Genomic DNA, 17,354 nt, shown 5'->3' on the forward strand with positions numbered 1-17,354 from the left:
AAATGGGGCATTTGTATTGATCAGGGAAGGATTCTAAGTTTGAAAGTGACTATGTTGAAGAAGTTGTATGAGAACAGGGTGGGTAAATGATTAAACAATTAATTTCCCAGTTAAGGGCCACAATTGGTGGCAGGGCAGGGAGGCCATTCACTGGCCTTCCCCCCGCCCCCGGACTTAATTTTGGCAGAGACGGGAAGGTGATGGGGGTCCCCTCCCCCGCCACCATCACGACCGATTTTATGCTCTCCCCGCCTCCAAATCCACTACAGGGGAGAGCATAAAATTCCCCCCGAAATGTGGTATGTGACATTTGGTTTGGAATAGAGTTGGTTAAACCTGGTTGAATTCAGAGTTTAATTTAAACTGGAGTTTTATTTTGGAAATGTGAATTCAAGCTGGTTTTAGATTTGGATCCCTAGCAGTGCAATCTGGTTTCAGTACAAATTTAGACTGATTCTGATAAACTGGATTTAAACTTTTCACATTATATCCAAGCGGATGATATAGACAAGGTCTGATGCTAAGAAAAGGCTTCTGGATTTCAGATCAATATGATGCTTGTAGGGGATGGTGTCTCTGTCAGCGATCGTAATTGGGGAGGAGAAAGCCTGCAGCAAGCGATGTCCAGGAATCCGTTTGAGGCTTGGAAGAGGGCTCCTGGTAAAGGCCTGTTCGAGTCTGCAAATGAGACCCCAACCAAGCCCGACAGAACCCCGCCTGAGCCTGAGCCCGACCCGGTCCGAGTCCTTCCATTTTTTCCTGCACACATGTCGTCGGGTTCTGTCGGGTTTGGGTCGGGTAGCAGGCCGTTAGCTCCTGGCCTACAAGAAACTGTAAAAAATTGAAAGCAATTTACCACTTAATCCCTAATCTGGGCCTGTTCTCATGTGGCACCAGGATTTCCTGATGATGCCAGCAACAAGCATCATAGGAACATGCCTGAAGCCTGTTCCGCTATTGAGTGATATCATGGCTGATCTGCGACCGATCTCCATGTACCCGTTGTTGTCCCATATCGCTTGATACCTTTGGAAACCAAAAATCTACCAATCTCAGTTTTTAAAAATTAACAGTGGATCCATCAATTGCTGTTTGTGGAAGAGAGTTCAAAACTTTTACCAATCTTTATGTGTAGAATTGGTTCCTAATTTCACTCCTACACTTCTTCACACCCTGCTTCCTGTAAGGACTCCATTCCATTCTCCCAGTTTCTCTGTCTCCGTTGCATCTGTTCTGATAATGCAACCTTCCACAACAATGCTTCTGTTATGTCTTCCTTTCTCCTCAACTGAGGATTCCCCCCCACTGTGGTTGGCAGGGCCCTCAACCGTGTCTGATCATTTCCCGCACTTCTGCCCTCACCCCTTTCCCTCCCTCCCAGAACCATGACAGGGTTCTCCTTGTCCTCACTTTCCACCCCACCAGCCTCCATATCCAAAGGATCATCCTCCACCATTTCTACCACCTCCAGGGCGGCACAGTGGCAGAGTGGTCAGCACAGCAGCCTCACAGATCCAGTGACACGGGTTCGGTTCTGGGTACTGTCTGTGTGGAGTTTGCAAGTTCTCCCTGTGACCGCATGGGTTTCCTCCGGAAGCTCCGGTTTCCTCCCACAGCCAAAGACTTGCAGGTTGATAGGTAAATTGGTCATTGTAAATTGCCCCGAGTGTAGGTGGGTGGTATGAGAATTGTGGGGATGTGAGAGGGAAATGGGATTAATGTAGGATTAGTATAAATGGGTGGCTTATGCTCAGCGTGGACTCGTTGGGCCGAAGGGCCTGTTTCGGTGCTGTATCTCTCTATGACTCCAGCATGATGCCACCATCAAACGCGTCTTCCCCCCCCCCCCCCCGTCAGCATTGCAAAGAGATCATTCCCTCCACAATACCCTGATCCACTCCTCCACTACCCCCGCCACCTCGTCACCTTCCCATACAATCACAGGAGGTGCCCTTTTGTCTACTCTGTCCTCACTATCCAAGGCCCCAAACACTCCTTCCAGGTGAAGCAGCGATTTACTTGTACTTCTTTCAATGTAGAAAACTGTATTTGCTGCTCACAATGCAGTCGCCTCTACACTGGGGAGATCAAACGCAGATTGGGTGACTGCTTTGGGGAACACCTCCGCTCAGTCTGCAAGCATGACCCCGAGCTTCCAGTTTCTTGCCATTTCAATTCACCCCCCTGCTCCCATGCCCACATGTCTGTCCTGGGATTGCTGCAGTGTTCTAGTGAACATCAACGCAAGCTCGAGGAACAGCATCTCATTTTCCAATTAGGCACGCTACAGCCTGCCGGACTGAACATTGAGTTCAATAATTTCAGAGCATGACTGGCCCTTTTTAAAAATTATTTTATTTTATTTTGTTTTCTGATTTTTTACCAAGTGCCTGCCTTAAACTTGTTTTTTCATGTTTGTGCTTTTGGACAGAGCTGTTCATTATTCTGTCATTAACACTCTCTCTGCATTAATGCTTTGTCTTTCACAACACCATTAGTACACTTCCTTTGCATTTGCCCTATGACCTCCTTGTCAGTTAATCTCTCCTGCCCTCTGCCCTATCACACACCTTCCCTTTTATTCTCTTCCCCCCCCCCCCCCCAATCCTGGCTTCAGTTGCTTAAAACCTATTACATTTCAAACCTTTGCCAGTTCTGATGAAAAGTCACAGACCTTAACACAAACGTTAACTCTGTTTCTCTCTCCACAGATGCTGCCGAACCTGCTGAATATTTCCAGCACTTATTGTTTTCATTTCACTCCTGAAGTGTCTGGCTCTAATTTTTAGACTATCCCCCCTAGTCCTAGATTCCCCAATGAGTGGAAATAGTTTCTGTCTATCTAGTCTATCTAATATCTTGAAAACTTCAATCAAATCATCCCTTAACCGTCTAAATTCCAGGGAATACATCTCTCGTTTGTCACATCTTTTCTTGTAACTTAATCATTGGAGTCCAGGTTTTATTCCAGTAAATTGATGCTGTACTCCCTCCAAAGCCAGTATATCCTTCCTGAAGTGTGGTGCCTAGAACTGCTCATTGTACTCTAGGTGTGGTCTAATCAGAGCTTTGTATTAAAGGCCTGCTCGGGTCTGCAAATGAAACCCAATCTGAGCCTGACAGAACCACATCCGACCCGAGCCCGACCCGAGCCCGTCCCGACCACCGGAATATAATCAACTTTATTGAAGAGATTGTGCTCTACCTTGCATGGAATCGCTCACTGCAGACTAGTGCGGAGTGTTTCTTGCCTTGATGTCCTGACTGTCACTGTGTCTGACCCGAGCCCGAATGCCAGACCTGGAAGAGCGACCCAACCCAACCCGAACCCGACAAGTCGTCGGGTCCCGTTGGGTTCAGGTCAGGTAACCTTGCTCTACTTTGTACAGCTGAAGCATGACTCCTACCACTTTATAATCTACTCCTCTAGATATAAAGGCTGGCATTCCATTTGCCTTTTGATTATTTTCTGTACCTGTTCATGTCATTTTAATGATCTGTGTACCTGGACCCCCAAGTCTCTTTGGATTGGCACTGTTCCTAGTTTTCACCATTTAGAAAGTACCCTGTTATATCCTTTTTAGGTCCAGAATGGATGACCTCACATTTGCCTACATTGAAATCCATGTGCTACAGTTTTGCTCATTCACTTAATTTATCAATATCTCTTCGTAATGTTACACATCCATCTACCCTGCCTACAATGTTTGTGACATCGGCAAATTTGGATATCCCCTATCAACATCCTGGGGGCTACCATTGACCAGAAACTGAACTGGATCAGCCATAGAAATACTGTGGCTGCAAAAGCAGGTCAGAGGCTGGGAATTCTGCAATGAGTAATCCACCTCCTGACCAAAGCCTGTCCACCATCTACAAGGCACAAGTCAGGAGTGTGATGGAATACTCTCCACTTTCCTGAATGAGTGTGGCTTCAACAACACTCAGGAAGCTTGACACCTTCCAAGATAAAGCAGCCCACTTGATCAGCACCCCATCCACCACTTTAAACATTCACAACCGACACACAGTGGCAGCAGTGTGTACCATCTACAAGATGCACCGCAGCAACTCGCCAAGGCTCCTTCGACAGCACCTTCCAAACCAGCGACTTCTTACACCTAGAAGGACAAGGGCAGCAGACGTGTGAGAACACCACCACCTGCAAGTTCCCCTCCAAGCCACGCACCATCCTGACTTGGAAGTATATCACCATTCCTTCACTGTCACTGGGTCAAAATCCTGGAGCTTCCTCCTTAACAACACTGTGGGTATACCTGCACCAGATGGACTGCAGTGGTTCAAGAAGGCAGCTCACCATAACCTTCTCAAGGCAATTAGGGATGGGCAACAAATGTTGGCCTAGCCAGCGATGTCCACATCCTATGAAACGAATAAAAAAAGAACTAAGTCATTAATTAATACGATAATCCAGGTCAAAATTAATGGTTACTTGGACAAGTGTGGATTAATTAAGGAAAGCCAACACTGATTTGTTAAGGGAAAACCGTGCTTAATTAACTTGATTGTGTTTTTTGGTGCGGTAACAGAGAGGGTTGATGAGATGAACCATAGAAAAGTTACAGCACAGATGGAGGCCATTCAGCCCATCGTGTCTGAGCCAGCTCAAAAAACTAGCTGTCCAATCTAATCCCACCTTCCAGCACCCGGTCCATAGCCCTGCTGGTTACAGCACTTCAGGTGCATACCCAGGTACCCTTTAAAAGAATTGAGGGTTTATGCCTCCACCACCATTCCTGGCAGTGAATTCCAGACACCCACCACCCTCTGGGTGAATAAGGTTTTCCCCATGTCCCCTCTAATCCTTTTACCAGTCACCTTAAATCTGTGCCCCCTGGTAATTGATCTCCCCGCTCGGGGAAACAGGTCCTTCCTGTCTACTCTATCTAGGCCCCTCATAATTTTGTACACCTCTATTAAGTCACCCCTCACCTCTATTAAGATGGTGGAAAGGCTTTGATCAGGAGTTGATTACTCATTGCACAATTCCCAGCCTCTTACCTGCTCTTGTAGCCACAGTATTATTTCCAAAAGTGATATCATGCCACATAATAGCCTTGCCAGCAAGCAAAGTTAAAGCCCATAAAATAAAAGGAGCAGTGGCAGCATGGATAGGAAGTTGGCTGAGTGATAGGAAACAGAGAGTAGTGGTAAGCAGGTGTTTTTCAGACTGGGAGGAAGGTTGTTATGCTTACAAGAAATGCAGCAATGAAAATATAGAACCAAACTGAAGAGTTATAAAAATAAATTGACTTTTCCTTTAAAAGGTGAAAAGTGTGCTGCAAAATGGCCACCAAAGGTCAGACTGACTTGGTCTCTATATTCAAACTGTCTCACTGTCTATTAAGGACAAAAGGATATATTCCAGGCTAGGAGGTATCAGTTACAGCCATCCTGAAACCATGAAGAGACATTCCTAAATTGAATGGGTTCTTTTGAAAAAACAGGTGTGAAGAAGCCACTTCCTGGGTCATTGTGTGATCACAACAGGGAGGGGGGGCCATGTGTCTCCTAACAGAGGCTAATGTCAGTGATTTTTACCTTAAAAAGTTGCTCTCTAGAGAGAGAGAGAGAGAGATTACAAGAACATCACAGAAAGGAAGTCCAGCCAGTGGCTCTGGAAAGGCCAGCCAAAACAAGAAAGGAGCCCTTCTGTGAATTCTACACTGTTGGTGCTATGGGAGGGTCTGAAAATGGTAGGCAACCTGCTTCTGGTCACTTCCAACGTGGCCCGCACAGATCACCCAGCTTGGAAGGGCAAATACACAGTCATGCCATGCATGCACTAGAAGCATGCAGAGTGGGCAAAAATAATGTCATTTAGCATCTAATGCTGATTTGACACCTCACAGATCCTGTTAATGCCCTCTCTTAAACTCCCATAGCCAGACATGCATTCAGCTGCACGAGGGACCGTTCCCACTATCGCTATGTAAAGAGATCAGCATGGAACTTTCGGGTAAGGTGCTTTTGATTTTCTTTTGCTGCTGCACAGTTAATGAAAGTACCACACACAATGGTGTTGGATGAGCTGTCACAAACTGTTGGAGTCAGAAGGGAGTGGTGCTGAATATTTGCAATGAATTCAATGGAGTTTGAAGGTCCGTCACCAGAAAGCTTGCTATCACTCATGGGGGCTTTAGTTGCATTACCTCTTGGGTTGCAGCATGACAGGGAGATGAAGCAAAGGCAGCAGAGAGTGGAAACTATACGCAGAGGAAGCAGGTCTCTCAGTAGCAGGCCACACCCGCTAAGGGTATTCAGAGAGCATTTCTCATACCCACCACTTCAGCCAGGAGTATGTCTGAGGTGGCTACGATTCACTTAGGAGGTAGTCACTGCATGATGTCACCTCCTCCAACCAGACCTGAAGCCACAGACCAGGACAAGGGTGGTGCTGCCAATGGCCATCAAGATCACCAAGGCCCTCAATTTCTACACCTCAGGATCCTTCCAGGCTGGAGGTGGCGACATCTCCAATGTCTCACAGTTGCTGTGCATCGCTGCATCAGGGAGATCACCGAGGTCCTATACACAAGGAGAGAGAACTTTATTTTCTTCTCTCTAGCCGGAGAGAAGCAGGAGTAGTAGGCATGTGGCTTGGCCAGTGTTGTGGAATTCCCAATGGTGCAGGGAGCCATTGGCTGCACGCACATGACTCTGCATGCGCCGCATCTCAATGGGGAGAGGTATCAAAACCGCAGAAGGTTCCACTCCCTTAACATGTAGTTGGTGTGCAAACATGTGCAGAGCATCATATTGGTTGATGCCCATTATCCTGGCAGCAGCCATAATGTTTTTATCCTGCACCAGTCAGCCATGTTAATTGTGTATCAATTGTTTGATTATATGCAGGTGGAGAGTGTTAACTGGGGTCTTACTTGAGTATTTATAAGCAGACACTTACTGAGACTGGAGGAGGGTTTGAGTGAGGAGCTACATGTTTGTAATTCTTTTATTCTGCACAATAAACATGAAACTGAGTACAGATCGGCTCCATCATCAAGCTTTCTGGAATTTGCAAGCCATTTCCGCCATATTTGAGCCACCACGATGAACCAGGGGATGGATGCTTATTGAAGAGGGCTACCCTCTCTACAACCCTCTCAACAAGCTCATGACTCCCCTCCACATGCTGCAAGTACTGTTCAGAGGAGAACACTACAATACTTTGCTGAGGCGAAGAATGGAATGAAACTGTGGACCAGGAGAACTCTGAAATAGTGAGTTTGTGCTGCTGAAAGAGAGACTGAGAACTTACATGTGGTGGCACATGGTGTTGAGAATGGATCTGATGAAGTGGTTTGAGGACAGTGAATATCTTAGAGATATCTGTAATCAGGGTGGATCCGAAAAATGAAGGGTGGAATTTAAGTTGGAATCCATGTGAAATAAGTCGGAGCCAGAGACCGCTGCTGAGGAAAGTGATGAGGAAAGGTGGTTGGTGCCTTATGCATGAAAAAAGACAAAACCTCTGAAGTATTTTGAGGAGATCTAACAGCTACTTCCTTGGCATCAATCATTACTCCTAAACATAAGAACATAAGAAATAGGAGCAGAAGTAGGCCATTTGGCCCTTCAATCCTGCTCCTCCATTCACTACGAGAAGACTCTCTTAACTTTACCACTAGGTGGTAATTTCCTATTTTTCTTCTGTAAAGTGCCTTAGCACATCTTATAGGATAATAAGTCTGATATAAATGCAAGTTGTTGTTGAATATTTACACAATTTAATGTTCCATATCACTGCTTTGGCGTCTCTTAGGATTTTGGGAATATTCCATTAACTTTTCCTCCTTTGCCATCCCCCCAATGTTTCAATGTATGTGGAATTTGGGAAACACAATATTTCCAGTCTTAAGGGTGGCACAGCTGTGAGTTTCAGATTTGCAGCTGATTTATCCACCAGCTTGATAACTGCACAGGTATAAAAAGAAAAAAAACTGCAAGTACTGAAAATCTAAAATGGGTATCTGTAAGTACTAGAAATACTCAGCAGGTCCATTCATGGAAGGGTTCCGACAGATCATAGAATAGCCAGCACAGAACATAGGAGCAGGAGTAGGCCATTCAGCCCATCGAGCCTGCCCCACCATTCAATACGATCATGGCTGATCATCCACTTCAATGCCTTTTTCCCACACTATCCTCATATCACCTTATGTCATTGGTATTTAAAAATCTGTCAATCTCTGCTTTAAACATACTCAATGACTGAGCTTCCACAGCCCTCTGGGGTAGAGAATTCCAAAGATTCACAACACTCTGAGTAAAGAAATTTCTCCTCTTCTCTGTCCTAAGTGGCTTCTCCCTTATTTTGAAATTGTGTCCCCTGGTTCGACATTCTCCAACCAGGGGAAACATCTTAGCTGCATCTACCCTGTCTATCCCTTTAAGTATTTTGTAGGTTTCAATGAGATCACCTCTCATTCTTCGAAACGCTAGAGAATACAGACCCAGTTTCCCCAGTCTCTCACGCCACTCAGTCCATCAAATCGTCCCATCTATTTTAATCCCACTCTCCTGTTTGCACCCCATCCCTTCTAATATTCCTCTTTTCAAAGAAACTTTTTAAAAAGATTCATGGACTCTGCTGCAACAACAGTTTGTTGCTGACAATTTCACAGTTGAACCATCCTCTATGTAAAGAATTCTTGTGATTGTGTTGAATTTGTGACCATTTGTTATTGTCTTGCCAACCAGTACAAACAATAGCAGAAACCAGGCAGGCATTTAAAATCACCCATGGGACTCACTCGCTAATGTTCCACGTCGATTTCATAGATTCCAATTTTAATCTTCCCAGAGAAAGGGACACTTGATGGAAACTGGCAGGATCCTGCTTTAAACAAGTTACCTGGAGTAACTGCTATTTTAATTGTGGACTTTAGTGGGGAAGTGCTTGGAGCATTCCTGAAGGTCTACCAGGCAGAAAGAAGAGTCACTTCACTTTTCTGACTTTACCTGTGGGGCAGGAGGAGCAGGAATAGTCTCATATTCTTATGAGTTATATTATTTTTGTTCAGATGAATCTTGTTGTATCAAGTGAGGGAACCAAGCACTATGCATTTGGATCAAACACTCAGATGTAGTTCCCTCTTCTGTTGCAACGCTGGCTGGAATTTTAACCACCCCCTCCCCAGGCGCAGGCTGGGAGGTGGTAGAGGCATAAAATCGGTTGCGATGGTGGGGGGCTGTTGGGCTTGGATTGGGCACCAGATTTACATCTCACACAATTTTATCATCCATTGCCTTCAATAGAAATGAAAATTGGGCTTAGTGGTAAATGGCATCCAATTCGATCTCATCGTCTTTGCGTTGGACAGGTTAAGTTAAAATTATTCCCAACATCTCAGTCCCAATCTTAGAAAAGCACCCCTGCATCAATCTGATAATTTTCTGTTTCTCCAACTAGCCACTCTCTGCTTTTTGAAGTGAAATTGTTAAAGGAACACCAATTATTGACAAATTCACATTGGATCCAGCAGGTAAATGAAAAGGCATTCACTTCCTGGATCCGAAAGTCCTCGTCTTTGACAACTGCTGCGTTTTCCGAGGCCTGGGAAACCCAGCCGTCCACAGTTAAATTTCAAATGTAGAATAATGATGAGGCATGCAGCCTCATTATAATATTTAAAGTATCAACCCATTCTTTGGAGCAGGTTCGTCACTCGTCTGCTGTTCCGTCTCCATTAAAACTGGAATTGTGTGATCGGAGGTGGGTTTGGGTCAGGATTCAGCTTTTTCACACTATAATCTCTCTCCCGATCCAAACCCGTCATTTTTTTTTTTGGTTAAAATTCCCCCTGTTGTGTTTCGCTGTCTGCAGATGCTGCCTGACCTGCTGAATATTTCCAGCATTTTCTGTTTTTATTTCAGATTTCTAGCATCTGCCGTATCTTGCTTTTGTAGAGGAGATCTTCATTTACTGTGGATGAACTAGCTGTTCTATACAGTTTTATTTAACATTTAAAATAACTTTCACAGAGTAACTGGTATAAATAATATATTTTTCTATTTCAGTGGAGTTATACAGCTGACATTTTTTCAATTGGTTATCTCCTCAGAAGAGGCCTGGAGAAGGGAGGATGATGGTGATGAAGCTCCTGAAGAAAGCAACACCCAGTGGAGCTTGGGAACTGAAGCCAATGAGTCTCCTTTCACAGACTTCAGATCCAGATCCTGCTATATGAGGAAGAGTATTTCAGTGGATGAGCATCTGGGCTGGTTGGAATATTCGCAAGATCCTTCAGAGAGCAAAATGGAGAAAGTAAAGGTCAACCTCAGAAGAAAATTTGTGAGTAAAATGACTTTTGAGTTGTTGCTGTGGGTTTGCGATGTTTCCTAATACAAGCTGTGAACAGAGATGAAAAGTGATGGATGAGAGATTGCAGAAAGGAATAGGCTGCAGAGACAAATGCCTTCCAATTGATGGTGAGATTGGAAATTGAGGAGTAGCAAACATTTGATGGGCAAACACTGGCATGGGTAGAGTGTCTGTGCCAGTATACATGGGCAGAAAAGAAAGAAATGGTGAAATGCCACATGGTTACCAGTGATTACAATAGGCTGTACAGCATACTAACTGAGCTGAAAGTTGCAGTAAGTATGCCCGCTAATGGGAAGCCTATTTGTTTTTTATTCTCTTCAAGAATACGTAAAACTGAAAAAATGAGCAGTTTTTGTTGCAATAAAGTTCACATTTGACTTGTGAAGTTATGGTATTGTTTGAATTGTCCAGTTTAGATGTTGTACTATGACTATAAGATGTTCAGTGTAGCATTTCTAAATGATGTGCTGAAATATTTAGAGGCTCGATTGCAATTTGTGCTTCACTTTTTGAGTTAAGTTTATATTTCTGTACTTTGACTACAGGCATGATTGATTTTTCAGATATACTGAGCTAGGATGCAACTTTTGTTTTCCGTTAATTCAGAAGTAATCATCAGATTATGCTGACAAGCATTACTTCATGTTACATCAGAAGCAATGAGACACATCAGCTCCCACTTGCTGCAGTATTGCAGTGTGAAGGATACATCACTCTCTCATTAATTGTGATATTTCAAGTGTAAGGGAGAGATCACTTCTTGCTCTCCAGCTATTGTGTGTGTGAGGAATGCCTTGTGGCATTTTGTATGTGGGAAATGTCATTTGCTGAGTATTCCATGAGTATATGATAAGTTGGAATGGAAGCAAAGCTCCATCTCACTTAAGCTACAAACTTATATATTATATCTTTCGTGTGAAAATTTTTAGCTAGGCCATTGGTAATTAAGAATTAAAAGATTAAGATCACAGGTAGCCTGGTGTGGGAAATAGAGAAAATGTCATGCTAATGCAGTGGGTTGGAACCCTTTTCACTGAGACACATTGTTGAGACAGTGTAGAGGGAGATTTACTCTGTTTCTGAACTGTGCTGTACTTGTTGTGGGAGTGATTAACGGGACAGTGCAATTACTAACCTGTAACCTGTGCTCTATCTGATACCAGAATAGGTGCCTTGAATGTGAAGTATTCCTTTTTCTTGCAGCTTTGAGACTCAATTGTACCTACCCTCAAATAAGACCAAGTTTGTTCTCCTCATCATTGCTCAGAATTGCATCTGGCTTTTAAAGCAGTAAAGGTCTCCACCTACTGCACTGCCAGTTTAATAAAAGAAAACAGAATACCTGTCCTGCTTATGAATTAAAAATTAATTATAAGATCACTTGTGACATTGGATAGTGGCAGAACTAGTGTATCCTCTTACTAATTATCAGGCTTGACAATGTCATTAGGAGACAATTATCCAGTAGTGAATAATAAAACTATTAGTGCCCCTGTGTATAGTTTCAGAAAGTTGTTTAACCCATAAATAAAAGTGTCTTTTAATTTTGGAGGAGGAGCACTGATCACAGTTGCCGTATCACCAAGGCACAAAACACTTAACTACACTGCCTGTATTTTCATTGCATTTGGATTCAGCCACAGCCTCAGTCAGTACCTATCTTCAAAGATCCAGGGAGAAGGAAGAGACATTTGAGTCCATTGCAACGATATTTCTTGTCCTGATGGTTTGTACCATTGTGGTCAGTGTGTATAATGAAGAAGCTGTGTTTTGGGGTAAGAATAAACTTACCATTTTCCATCTTTATTAAAGTACTCGGATAATTCTAATTAAGGATGGAAAACATTTATTTTACAAACATTCTTTCCATTTTACATTGCAGTGCTCCTGTATTCCATCCGATGACTGCAGTTGAGAGTCTCTTCATTGTGTGAAAATGAAAAGCAATATTTCTGTACTTTACTGATCACTAAATATTGGCATCTGCCAGGCAGGTGGCAGTTTCTCCTATGGTGCTGTACTGTGATGGGTACTGGTAGACGACTGAATTGAAGCCCATGAATTTAGCATTCTTGCATTAGTACAGACAATTGAAATGTCAGTCTCCCACCAGAATCTCTCTGGGGTTGGTATAGCAGTTGATGGATTCAATTGATTGTACAGTTGTTCAACTTCCATTACTTTTTCAAATTGAAGTTTTTTTTTTCTTTGAATTTTGTCAGGTAAACATGCAGACTGGGGAGCAGGGAGGTTTGTGAACTGTAACAGCATACATTTACATAGTGCCTTTCATATAACATTAAGTGCTTCACAGAGGAGTAGTGGACAATGACCAGGAAGGAGTGAGTTGTTTATTATCTGGAATACATTGCCTGAATAGGTGGTGGAAGCAGATTCAATAATAACTTTCAAAAGGCAACTGGATAAATACTTGAAAAGGAAATATTTGCAGACCTAAGGGGAAAGAGCAGGAGAATGGGACTAATTGGATAGCTCTTTCAAAGAATTGGCATAGTGGGCCAAATGATCTCCTGTGCTGTACGATTCTATGATTTCAAGTGATTGAAGGAACAGTCAAAAGGGTAAATTTTGAGGAGGCTTTTGAAGATGGGGAGATACAGTGAACCACAGAGGTTAAGGAATAGAATTTGCGATGGGGTGGTTGGGTGGTTGAAGGCCATGCCACTGATAATGATGTGTTGGGTGGCGGGAGAAGGGTTCCCACATTAGGGGAGAGTTGGAAATATCGAAACTGTGTTGTGGGATGTAGGGCTGAAGAGAACGGCAGAGGTAGAGTGAAGTGAGACCACAGAGCGTACACGCCAATTGTCCTTGTCACTGTGTCGGCATTTACTGACAAAATATGTTGTGGAAACTGTTTCTACACAGAAATCTCAGAATAATAAATGTACACACGAAAAGAAAGAGAGAATCATCAGTAAAGTGAATTGTCTGAACAATGAAATCTACAGGAAAGCAATGATACCTGATACAAATATCCAAAAACAGCACGACTTCCTTGTCACTTAAAGAAACATTTCTTCTGCAGAGCAGAAGATCTGTTTGCACATGCATCGGTTTTATCGAGGAAAACCTGCTTTAATTTGCATACTTTTAGAGCTTTTAATGAGGTTCACATATTCCAGCAAAGCAGAGCCTTTGGTGCTTCAGTGGGAGAATGTTGAGCTGCACACTCAAATTCAGTACTCTGTGGGAATACAAAGTCACCTCTTTTCCTTCAGTTTTCAGAAATATCTTGAAGCCTTTCAAGTGTATCAAAGTATTTTGAATCTGACTTATTAGCATGAAATTTCATGTGTTTCTCCAGTCTCCTGCTGTAATTCCAGTGGAGACCTGTTGGAGCCCCTGGGAAACTGATGTAAAGGGCTTTCTTCAGTGATTTTTCTCGGCGTTCCCACTGGAATTGTGGTGGGAGATCGGTAGAACCTTCCAGAATTTTGGGGCTGTCATTATTAGGTCAGTAAATGTGGCAGCTCTTTTGCTCTGAGCAAAGTCCCAAAATCAACATTGTGACAAATGGCGGGTGGATTGTGAGAGGGAAAAATGTTGGCCACAAGAGAGCATTCAGCACTTCAAATTTTGCCATGGGATTTTCAGAATCCTGCTGAAAAGGTATTTGGGGCTTTGGTTTAATTTCTCATCTGCAGGACAATGCTTCCAACAGTACAGCATTGCCTTATACTGCATAGAAGTATTAATTTAGATTATGTGCTCCAGCCCTGGAGTGGAATTTGGGCCAAGCCACACTGAAATAGGAGATAATGAATACACTAGAAGGATTTAAAATCGATAAGGAGGGTAAAGTTGATAAAGCACCCCAGGACCAGATGCAATGCATCCAAGGATACTAAGGAAGTGGCCCTAGAAATAGTGGATGCATTGGTGGTCATCTTCCAAGATTCTATTGACTCTGGAACAGTTCCTACAGATTGGAGGGTAGCTAATGTAACCCCACTATTTAAAAAGGGAGGTAGAGAGAAAGCAGGGAATTATAGACCAGTCAGCCTGACGTCAGTAGTGGGGAAAATTCTAGAGTCCATTATCAAAGATTTTATAGCAGAGCACTTAGAGAACAGTGGTAGAATCGGACAGAGTCAGCATGGATTTACGAAAGGGAAATCATGCTTGACAAATCTACTACAATTCTTCGAGGATGTAACTAGTGGAGTTAATGAGGGTGAGCCAGTGGATGTGGTTTATTTGGACTTTCAGAAGGCTTTCGACAAAGTCCCACATAAGAAATTAGCGTGTAAAATTAAAGCGCATGGGATTGGGGGTAGTGTATTGCAATGGCTAGAAAATTGGTTGGCAGACAGGAAACAAAGAGTAGGGATAAATGGGTCTTTTTCCGAATGGCAAGCTGTGACTAGTGGGGTACCGCAGGGATCAGTGCTAGGACCCCAGCTATTCATAATATACATTTATGATTTAGATGAGGGAACTAAATGTAATATCTCCAAATTTGCAGATGACACAAAACTGGGTGGGAGGGTGAGTTGTGAGGAGGATGCAGAGAGGCTTCATGGTGATTTGGACAAGTTGAGTGAGTGGGCAAATGCATGGCAGATGCAGTATAATGTGGATAACTGTGAGGTTATCCAATTTGGTAGCAAAAACAGGAAGGCAGATTATTATCTGAATGGCTATAAACTGAGAGGGGAATATGCAGCAAGACCTGGGTGTTCTCGTACACCAGTTGCTGAAGGTAAGCATGCAGGTGCAACATGTGGTAAAAAAGGCAAATGGTATGTTGGCCTTCATAGTGAGAGGATTCGAGTACAGGAGCAGGGATGTCTTGCTGCAATTATACAGGGCCTTGGTGAGGCCACACCTGGAATATTGTGTGCAGTTTTGGTCTCCTTATCTGAGGAAGGATGTTCTTGCTATAGAGGGAGTGCAGTGAAGGTTTACCAGACTGATTCCAGGGATGGCGGGACTGACGTAAGAGGAGAGATTGAGTCGGTTAGGATTATATTCGCTGGAGTTCAGAAGAGTGAGGGGGGTATCTCATAGAAATCTCTAAAATTCTAACAGGACTTGACAGGGTAGGTGCAGGAAAGGTGTTGCCAATGGTGGGGGAGTCCAGAACGAGGGGTGATAGTCTAAGGATACGGGGTAAACCTTTCAGGACTGAGATGAGGAGAAATTTCTTCACCCAGAGAGTGGTGAACCTGTGGAATTTGCTACCACAGAAAGCAGTTGAGGCCAAAACATTGTATGTTCTCACGAAGGAGTTAGATATAGCTCTTGGGTCTAAAGGGATCAAAGGGTATGGGGCGAAAGCGGGAACAAGCTACTGAGTTGGATGATCAGCCATGATCATAATGAATGGTGGAGCACGCTCGAAGGGCTGAATGGCCTACTCCTGCTCCTATTTTCTATGTTTCTATGAAAGTTGAAATTGCGGAGGCACTGGCTAGAATTATCCAGTCTTCCTTAGACTCAGAGGACTGGAGAATTGCAAACCTTACACCCTTGTTCAAAAAAGGATGTAAAGATGAGCCCAGCAACTACAGGCCAGTCAGTTTAACTTCGGTGGTGGGGAAACTTCTAGAAACAATAATTCGGGACAAAATTAGTAGGCCCATGGACAAATGCGAGTAAATTAAGGAAAGCCTGCACAGATTTGTTAAGGGTAAGTCATGCTTAACTAACTTGCTGGAGCTTTTTGAAGAGGTAACAGAAGAAGGTTGATGAGGGCAATGCTGTTGATGACGTGTACATGGACTTCCAGAAGGCATTTGATACTGTTTTTCACAACACACTTGTGAGCAAAGTTAGAGCTCATGGAATAAAAGGGACAGTAGCAACATGGATATGAAATTAGCTGAGTGACAGGAAACAGAGAGTAGTGGTTAATGGATGTTTTTCGGGCTGGAGGAAGGTTTGTAGTGGAGTTCCCCAGGGATCAGTGTTGGGACCTTTGCTCTTTCTGATGTATATTAATGACTTAGACCTTGGTGTACAGGGCACAATCTCAAAATTTGCATATGATATGAAACTTGGAAGCATTGTGAACTGTGAGGAGGATGGTGTAGAACTTCAAAAGGACATAGACAAGCTGGGGAATGGGTGGTGCAGTGGTTAGCACCGCAGCCTCACAGCTCCAGTGACCCGGGTTCGATTCTGGCTACTGCCTGTGTGGAGTTTGCAAGTTCTCCCTGTGACTGTGTGGGTTTTCGCCGGGTGCTCCGGTTTCCTCCCACAGCCAAAGACTTGCAGATTGATAGGTAAATTGGCCATTATAAATTGCCCCTAGTGTAGGTAGGAGAATTGTGGGGATGTGGTAGGGAATATGGGATTAATGTAAGATTAGTATAAAATGGGTGGTTGATGGTTGGCACAGACTCGGTGGGCTGAAGGGCCTGTTTCAGTGCTGTATCTCTAAATAGAAAAAAAAATGGGCAGACATATGACAGATGAAGTTCAATGCAGAGAAATGTGAAGTGATTAATTTTGTAGGACGAACATGGAGAGACAATATAGAATAAAGGGTACAACGCTAAAGCGGGTGCAGGAGTAGAGGGACCTGGGTGTATATGTACATAGGTCATTGAAGGTGGAAAGATAGGTTGAGAGCGTGGTGAATAAAGCATACAGTATCCTGGGCTTTATTAATAGGGACATAGAGTGCAAGAGGAAAGCGGTTATGTTGAACCTGTAAAAGACACTAGTTCAGCCTCAGCTGGAGTATTGTGTCCAGTTCTGGACGCCGCACTTTAGGAAAGATGTGAGGGCATTGGAGAGAGTACAGAAAAGATTCATGAGAATGGTTCCAGGGATGAGGAACTTCAGTTATGAAGATAGATTAGAGAAGTTAGGACTGTTTTCCTTGGAGAAGAGAAGGCTGAGAGGTGATTTGATAGTTATTCAAAATCATGAAGTGTCTGGACAGAGTAGACAGAGAGAAACTGTTCCCACTGGTGAAAGGGTCGAGAACACGAGGGCACAGATTTAAAGTGATTGGCAAAAGAAGCAAAAG

General features: G+C 43.6%; 1 protein-coding gene across 1 annotated transcript in view; it reads left to right on the plus strand.

Moving 5' to 3' along the window:
- Positions 1-17,354, plus strand: part of ankfn1b (ankyrin repeat and fibronectin type III domain containing 1b) — a 1,028,185-nt gene that overhangs the window by 73,053 nt on the left and 937,778 nt on the right. The window contains exon 3 of the mRNA XM_068056894.1: positions 10,089-10,318. Within this exon, the coding sequence (XP_067912995.1) occupies positions 10,089-10,318 (230 nt within the window). The remainder of the gene's footprint in view (positions 1-10,088; positions 10,319-17,354) is intronic.

This window comes from Heterodontus francisci, chromosome 24 (assembly GCF_036365525.1).
Source record: "Heterodontus francisci isolate sHetFra1 chromosome 24, sHetFra1.hap1, whole genome shotgun sequence".
Taxonomy (NCBI): Eukaryota; Metazoa; Chordata; class Chondrichthyes; order Heterodontiformes; family Heterodontidae; genus Heterodontus; species Heterodontus francisci.